The following is an 8,633-nucleotide window of genomic DNA, read 5'->3' as shown; positions in this document are numbered from 1 at the left end:
TAACATAGTCCGTAAACATGCATAAAGATAAAGATAGATACACCGGTTATATTAGTAACATATCATTCCTAATCAATCAAATAAATCATTTCTCCAACTACGGGCTTCTCTAAAATCCTGTATTTCATCTATTAATTTAAGACTAGACTAAACTATTTTTTAATTTCTAATTTTATGTTTAAATCTAATCAAATTTCATAAATATACATTGTTTATAAATCATAACTAATTAATTTTTGATAAATTTAATAAAATTCTCAAGCACCACCACATGCAAAAACTACGCACCTAAATACCTATTATTATTATTATCACATTATTTATTAGCACTAATAGCTGCTTCCCCCAATCAGGGAACGCTGTAGCACGTGAACATTATTTAGAATAAAAACAAACAAATAAAATAGAAATATCACAAACTCACAAAATATGAAATTAATTAAAGATGGGAATAGGTGTGATAACTCTTTAAAGCTAATAATAGCAAATACTCCTGCTGAAGAAAACAACACAAATTCCGTCCAAACATACCCCTATCGCAATATCCAATTTACAAACACTGCCACTACCTCAAAAACAAAATTAAAAAAAAAAAGGGTGAAAAGAAAAAAAAAGATGAGAAAACAATTAAAAATAAAAATAAAACAAAACAAAAACAAAAACAAAATGCTACGACTCTTACTACTACTTGGCCTTCGTCTTCCTCGTGGCCGCCCTCGTCTTCGGCTTCGCCGGAGGCGCCGCCGCTTTCGGCTTGGGCTTGGGCTTAGCCGCAGCTGCTTTCGGTTTCGGCTTGGGCTTGGGCTTCGGCTTCACCGCCGCGGCTTTCGGCTTGGGCTTGGGCTTCGCCGAGGCAGCTTTTGGCTTGGGCTTGGGCTTCGACTTGGGCTTGGGCTTGGGCTTGGGCTCGGGCGCGGGGGCGGAGGCCGAGGCGGGGGCGCGGGCGCGGAGCGGGGGGAGCTTGTAGGAGTTCTTGACCTTGGTGAGCTTATCGCTCGCGGTGAGCTTCTTGAGGTGGAAGAGGAGGAGCTTCTTGAAGTTGGGGGGTACATGATCCTTGTGCTTCTCCTCTATGTACTTCGTGATCGCGTACTGGCTCGACCCCGTCCTCTCCTTCAATGCGGTGATCGCCTCCCCGATCATCTGCGTTTAGGGTTAGGGTTAGGGTTAGGGTCAAACGTTAGGGTTTTACTCGGATCCCGATTTCACATCCCAAAACCACACAACAGAGGAAACGAAGCTAAGATTCCATTCAATGCGATGCTCACCTCGATGTACGGGGGATGGGAGGGAGGGGACCGGGGCTTCCGCGGCTTCTTCTCCTTGGGCTCCTTCGGGGCGCGCTGCTTCTTCGCGTTCCCCACCGCGGCTCCCTCCGCCGCGGCGGCGTCGTTCTCGGCGGCGGGCTCCTCCTCCGCCGCCCCCTCCACCGGGGCGGCGCCGCCCTCCGCCGCTTCCTCCTCCGTCGCCATGGATCGGGGAGCGTATAGAATCGAGCTAGGGTTAGGGTTAGAGTCTCCCGTAGACGAACGCGATCGGTTATGAGAGAGAGTAAGAAAGAGAGAGAGAGAGAGAGAGAGAGCGTAGGTTGACGATGATGGGCGAGGAAGAGAACGAAATGGATTTAAATAGTGGGCGATGTGAGAGAGCGGACGACACGTGGGGCTGTGTTATTGGTCAACATGCCCGCACTCGGATTACTCCCTCCTTATTTTCAAATATGGGCCGTTCGATCTAAACTCGCATCAACGGTAGGGAGTGGGTAAATGGATGGAGCCAGGATAGAGCATAGGTAGGACTACAAAGGGATTGGCCAAAGTTTCAGTGTGCTTTTCCCTCCAATTTAAATCTCAATAACTTTAGCTGTGGCCCATGGATTCAAATGAAATTTAAATCAAGTTGAAGCTCTGGACCTTAGCTTTCAAATGAGTGCAAATTTGTTTAAAATGGTCCCACATTTTGAGAGAAATTTAAATTTGAAGCGACACTGGTCATGCACAAGGTTTCTGTGTGAGTTTGATGAGGTTTTTAGCCTATTAGAAGGATCCTTTGATCACTTTGGTGTGTTTTGTTGATCTCAAATGATAGAGGAAGAGCATAGCTAATAGTCACACTTTGAATCATCGAAATCCGATCAGAAACGAGAGATTAAACGCTGTTTGAACGGCGTCGAAGTGACACAAATGTTTTTACTAATCATGATTTGTTTGGTATGCTTCAAATCATCATAGCATAAATTTCAAACAAAGCACCTAATTTAAAATTTGAAGCGCGATTCAAAACTTACGCTGTCGATTTAGATGGTTTGTGGTATGAAAGCATCTTAGAATGCTACTGCTCAAACTATTTCGCATTTGTTTTTCCGATAAGTACTTGTTTGTTCATAGACATCTTCATGTGTGAAGAGGAAACAATGCTTGATGCATTTCGACCTCTCGGAATTTGATTTTGTATGCTCTCTTTCGTCAAAAGTACGCGTTTCGACAATAGGAACAATTTCATCAACATGATGTAGAGTTCCTTGTGATCTAACAACTTCACTAGCTCCTTACAATTCTTATATGGAATTAGTAAAAGTGTGAATACAATTGCAGATGATGTTTTGCGATGAGATTAGTTCGCTTGATGCATTGGACTTTGCTAAGGAGTTACTTGAACTCGACTAATATTTATGTTTGAGCATCTATTTCATCTCTTATGTTGCAGTAGATATCGCTTCTTTGGCATTAACTATTTGAAACTTTACACAATTTGGTTTTATAAGCTAGACTCTTTGCCATTCAAGTCATTCAAAGTTCCGTGAATTAAGTCGAGGGTTATCCCTATTTCTTTGTAAGCTCGTTGATCTATAAAAATCAAATCATTGTATCGGATCGTCGCATCAAACAACGATGAACAAAATGGAACTTCTTTTTTGGCTTGTGCATCATATTGCTATCGTATTACCGCCACTTTAATAGGGTCCTCTGGCTCCCCTTCTCTCTATTTTTTCCTTCATTGGAACCCTATTGATTGATCTTTAGCAAAACTAAATCAAGTGCAACTAAATGTTACGTTTTCGTCGATTTTGATTTTTTTTCCTTTGGTAACATAATTCCAGTGAAGCATAAAACTGAATTAGGATCAGTAGAGGAAAGAATTCTATAACCTTTCTTCGCTAGATTATTCTTTTGTTCTTGTTGCAAGAAGCATTAGCTACTAGTCAACTGTTGATGCTAATTTTAAGATAGTTTTAGTACGCGACGGGTTTGTTTGGGTCGACGAATTTTGTGTTTAACATATCTCTTTTATTTACTCAAGCTGTGCGGTATAATTGGTCGGTTGGTGAGAGTTACGCAAACGTTCTGTAGTTGCACTCAAAATTAGAAAAGCAATCATTGGGAAACCTTAAACAAATTAAGCTGATGCGATCGAGATACCGAACATATAAAAGAGAGATTTCTCTTTTCGAATGTTGGGATTTGGTTAGACCGAATTAGATGCACTCATGGGCAGGCTCGATCCAAAAGCGGTTCATTTCCGTTCTTACTGTTGGATTCTGGAGGGACTTGAAAGGTAGAACCAAGACCTAGCTCGTTCTTAACTCGGTCTACTACGAGTTTGGTCACTAGAGGACCTTCAACGACATTTAGAGAGCCCGCATTGATCAACCCCGTCGATCCCGGATCGACCAAGCGCGAGATCAAAAAAGGCGCTACACGTTTCCGTCGAAGGGATTAGATTTGCATTTTCACTGAATTCTACATCAAAAGTTTTTTTAAAAAAACAAAAAAACAAAAGAGAGAGAGAGAGAGACAGATTCTAAATATATTCATTTCTAAGTGTTGAGTATACAAGCATTTGAAGGACATCAAGGTGTGCAAAAATTGTTAAAACATATCACGAAACATCGAGGGGGAGACGACTCTACCACATCTTTAGCTCGAATGTAAGTCGTAGTATTCGACTATCGGTGACGATTGCTAACATAGATATGTGACTACGTAGTCGCATCAATGCACTTGTAGATAGCAGAAGCACCATCATCTCTAATATGCTATACTTCATATTCAAGTTACTAGCCGATATCGGGCTGCGACGCAAAAGACCCGAAAATAGTGCATAACCATCAAAATCGATATGAACATTTGACAAATGACGAAACAAAGCTTCAAAATAGGATATTTGGCATCAAAGCATGCTCCGAAAAGTCGAGGAAGGGGATGATCAAAGGAAAGAGTCCCCGACAAATCGATCGCTCTCCTTTACAGTACCCCAATGAGTTCAAAATGTCGAAGAGCAATCGATCTTCTTTGACTCTCAAACGGTTTCGACGAACCAAGCGAATCTATGAAAGTGGAATGAGCAAAGTGAGATGATCGGAAAGGGACAAACGAGACATTAATCCTTAGCCTTTAGGAATTGAATCAATAAAAGCTTTTCAAAAATGAATCGAAATGATAGGACGATCTAGCTAACGAGACTAACACGTAAAACAATGTCACGAACACGCTGATCAACTGTCACTTGAGCTTTTGTATCTTCGATCATCGAGAGCCTCGGTGTTGAATCGTACTTTAACATGTCGTCTACGATTCGACGGCCGAAATTTGGCTTGCAGCCCCCGCAATTTCACCAAGAATTTTAACGTCTGCCGCGGCTGAGTAACTGTCAAGACCCCAAGATGGAGAATTTGCTGCGACGAAAAGCAGGCTGGCTCAAGATCAAGAATTCGATGGGTGTGAAAGCAGACTGCAATGTTTGATAAGATTTTGAAACAGGAAAAGTGGCTGACAGGCGGATACTGTGGTGAAAACCAAAATTGCAGCGAGCCAGAGAGGCAGGGAAAAGTGCAATTAAGGGCAAAGAATACAACAAAGTAGTGTAGCTAAAATTAATGACCAGTTGCACCATAAATAAAAGACATAAATTAAAGGAAAGAGTTAAATGCATATAGATTTCTACAAATATAGTAAATTATAAATATGTTTTTATAAAGTTAAATTTTTATATATTATTTCTGTGAAAGTTCTAATTTTTTAAAATATAAGAAGAATTTTATATTACAATAAAACAATATATATCAAAAACTGGTGGAATTATTGCATATATATATATATATATATCTATATATTTGTTCATGCTCCTTAAAGCAAGAATCTTCCAATATGAAAAATAGCTTAGACTAAATCTCATATTTGCTTATTAACAAAAGGCTATTTTAATATCTGATTTAATACCAAATATCTAAAAAAGGTAGTGTGTAAACTGGTAATCTATAATCTATAAGATAAGATTATATAATTTGACAGTTCATCACATCATAAAAGCAACTTCTCAATGAGCCACGTCTCCACTTGAGGCAAGGTTGAATAAATACTTTCTACATATCTAATAAAGATTTTAGATACATCGGATCTGTATAAAAATATATAACGCATATTGAAAATATTTAATAGTGGTTTTAAAATAAATTAAAATAATTGTTATGTGTATTTGTATGTACAATCAACTAGTAATATATAAAAGACTATATAAATTTTTTATATTTTTTAATTTTAAAATTTAAATAATTATATATATTAATTATTTGAAATACTATCGACCCACTGCAAAGCACAGGTGTATATTAGTTATGATTATACGGCACAGTTTGGTTGGTTTGTATAGTACGACTGTTACAATTAAAGATATTTTCTCTGCTCTGCCCTTTTTATGGGAATGTAAAGGGGAGTGATGATGTAAAATTGAAATATCCCTAAACAAACTTAATTTTTATAATAATTGTGAACAATTTACATTAAAAAAATTCCGCATAAATGAAGTGAAATTTTCCAAAACAGGTTAGATTCACAATATATTTCAAAACAAATCTGCTTATTTTGGATTTTCAAAAATCAGAAATTGTTTTTCTCATTGCTTACAAAGTTCAAGAATATTTTTTTAAAACTAAAATTTAAGTAAACAAATTTACTATTTTTGTCATTTTGTTTGAGAGAAAAAAGCAAAATTTGCCACTTCACTATTTTAGAAATAAATTCAACTAAAAATACAAAGCATCTGGACTTCAAACTGAAAACATCGGTACCAAATGTTATGCTTTTAGTCAAATACAGTACATATGATTATTCTACTTTTTTTTTATTTTATTAAATTTGTTAGACTAACACATAAATGAATAAAGAAAATATAACAGTAAATTTCAGTTGTTATTATTTTAATTAACTTTAGCACCATAAAAAAAAATTAATTAAAAAGATTTTAGCTACTGGCAAATTTAAGTGGCCTTTTTTGTATAAAAAACTTATCAATTTTGCATATTTGCAATGCAAAATCAGCCTATATTTTCAAACTTTATAAATTCTCACTAAATTTTTATGAAAGTAATGAAAATATCTCTATTCTCTTTCTTTTTTTTCCCACTTCTTATCCCTCCTCCCCTATATATTGAAGAGGCGAAGAGAGAGAAGAAACAGGAAAAAAAAATAATAAAGAAAAAAAAAACAGAAAAGAGTGGAAGGAAGAGAAACATGAAAATTAAAAAAATAATAATAATAATTTAATCAATTTATTAATAATTCAGATTGAATCGACAAAAACGAAAAAATTAATATTTTTTTTTTTGCAAAAATACAAAATTAATTGATTTTCTTATGCAAATTCGCCGAGGCAATTTACAATAATTTAATTAGAATTGTCAACAAACACAAGCAAAATAGAGCCAATTCTCATTCGACTCGTTTAATAAATAAGCCGACACAAACTAGACTCGTTTAATAAATAAGCCGACACAAACTAGCTCACAAGCAAGCTCACAAGCAGCAACCCTCCTACTAGGTGAAAAGTTAAAAGAAAAATTAAAAAATTAAAATTCTAATCTAGAAATTAAAATTCATAAAATATAATTTTTTTTACATTTAAATTGATTAAAATTAATATATATNTTATTAGCCGAGCAAGCCACCTCAAGTTTATCTTAAATCTTACAAGCTAACTCATAAACAGCGAAAGCTGAATTAACAGCCCTGAATCTAAACCGAGAAAAATAAGTAATGATCAGTTACCATCCCCTCCACTTTCAATAGAAGAAACATACAATGAAAAAGTAGGAGACTAAATTCTTATAAACTTTTCTTTTCCCACTCAAACAACTCGAAGATGCATGCACCATCTCACGACTACTAAATTTACAAACACTGCCACTCTAACTAAACCAACCGGAAGAGAAATTTAAAAAAAAAAAAAAAAAAAGAAGAAGAGAAAACTACACCTATTTCCCCTTCCTCGCCACCTTCGCCTTCTTCGCCGGCGCCGGCGCCGGCGCCCTCTTCGGCGCCACCCTCTTCTTCCCCGGCGACGCCTTCGTCCTCAGCTTCGGCTTCGCCGCAGTTGCTTTTGGCTTCAGCGCTTTAGGCTTCGGCTTCGGCTTCGGCTTCGGCGCAGCTGCTTTTGGCTTCGGCTTCGTGCTCGGTTTAGCCACAGCTGCTTTTGGCTTGGGCTTGGGCTTAGGCTTGGCAGCAGCCGCTTTTGGCTTCGGCTTCGGCTTCGGCTTGGCCGCGGCTGCCTTTGGCTTTGGCTTTGGCTTCGGCTTCGGCTTCGCTTCGGGAGCGCGGGGGCGGAGCGGGGGGAGCTTGTAGGAGTTCTTGACCTTGGTGAGCTTACCGCTCGCGGTGAGCTTCTTGAGGTGGAAGAGGAGGAGCTTCTTGAAGTTGGGGGGTACATGATCCTTGTGCTTCTCCTCTATGTACTTCGTGATCGCGTACTGGCTCGACCCCGTCCTCTCCTTCAATGCGGTGATCGCCTCCCCGATCATCTGCGTTTAGGGTTAGGGTTAGGGTTAGGGTCAAACGTTAGGGTTTTACTCGGATCCCGATTTCACATCCCAAAACCACACAACAGAGGAAACGAAGCTAAGATTCCATTCAATGCGATGCTCACCTCGATGTACGGGGGATGGGAGGGAGGGGACCGGGGCTTCCGCGGCTTCTTCTCCTTGGGCTCCTTCGGGGCGCGCTGCTTCTTCGGATTGGCCGTGGCCGTCCCCTCCGCCGGAGCATGGTTCTCGGCGGCGGGCTCCGCCGCGGGGGCGGTGCCGCCGCCGCCGCTCGTCGCCTCCTCCGTCGCCATGGAAGGGGATCGGTCGGAGCAGCTAAGAGATGGGGTTAGGCTTAGGGTTAGGGTTGGGGCTTCGTGAAGGGGAATGCGATAGCGAGGGTCGGAGGTCGACTACGACGGAGAAGAAGATACGAAACGGGTTTAAATAGGGAGCGACGGTGAGCGCTGGGACGCGTGGCGGGTTCTGATTGGTACACCGCCCCTGCCCTCGGATCCTCATCCGTCTATTTTTTAAATTCGACCTTTGGATCTAACCGAGCATCAACGGTCGAAAGCGGTTAAATGGTTGGAATGCGGATTGGCGAATCAGCTTAGCACGAGAGGAAACAGGCCTTTATAGTTTCATTGTGTTTTCCCCTCAAATTCATGTCTCAATAGCTTGAGATTCAGCTTACGGATTTAAACGAAATTTGAATCAAATTGAAGCTAAGGAACTTAGCTTTAAAATGAGAGTAAAATCATTTAAGTTGGCCTAATATTTCATGAGAAATTCAAATTTAAAGCTGCAATGGTCATGCACCAGGCTATTGTGTGAGTTC

General features: G+C 39.5%; 2 protein-coding genes across 2 annotated transcripts; both read right to left on the bottom strand.

Moving 5' to 3' along the window:
• Positions 421–1,593, bottom strand: LOC109718549 (histone H1-like). Its single transcript, XM_020244831.1, has 2 exons — positions 1,269–1,593; positions 421–1,143 (listed from the first exon to the last, which is right to left on the bottom strand). Exons 1-2 carry the CDS (start codon positions 1,470–1,472, stop codon positions 685–687), a joined length of 663 nt encoding a protein of 220 aa, XP_020100420.1. The 5' UTR covers positions 1,473–1,593; the 3' UTR covers positions 421–684.
• LOC109718548 (histone H1-like) lies at positions 7,012–8,223 on the bottom strand. Its single transcript, XM_020244830.1, has 2 exons — positions 7,918–8,223; positions 7,012–7,792 (listed from the first exon to the last, which is right to left on the bottom strand). Exons 1-2 carry the CDS (start codon positions 8,104–8,106, stop codon positions 7,250–7,252), a joined length of 732 nt encoding a protein of 243 aa, XP_020100419.1. The 5' UTR covers positions 8,107–8,223; the 3' UTR covers positions 7,012–7,249.

This window comes from Ananas comosus, linkage group 12 (assembly GCF_001540865.1).
Source record: "Ananas comosus cultivar F153 linkage group 12, ASM154086v1, whole genome shotgun sequence".
Taxonomy (NCBI): Eukaryota; Viridiplantae; Streptophyta; class Magnoliopsida; order Poales; family Bromeliaceae; genus Ananas; species Ananas comosus.
Note: the sequence above shows the minus strand (reverse complement) of the source record. Positions and strands in the feature narration are given on the sequence as shown.

Excerpts from the sequence above, each read along its gene's own strand:
- LOC109718549 (XM_020244831.1), bottom strand. The coding sequence starts at position 1,472 with ATGGCGACGGAGGAGGAAGCGGCGGAGGGCGGCGCCGCCCCGGTGGAG. Across the intron at positions 1,144-1,268 it reads CCCATCCCCCGTACATCGAG|ATGATCGGGGAGGCGATCAC; the intron begins GTGAGCATCGCA and ends CCCTAAACGCAG.
- LOC109718548 (XM_020244830.1), bottom strand. The coding sequence starts at position 8,106 with ATGGCGACGGAGGAGGCGACGAGCGGCGGCGGCGGCACCGCCCCCGCG. Across the intron at positions 7,793-7,917 it reads CCCATCCCCCGTACATCGAG|ATGATCGGGGAGGCGATCAC; the intron begins GTGAGCATCGCA and ends CCCTAAACGCAG.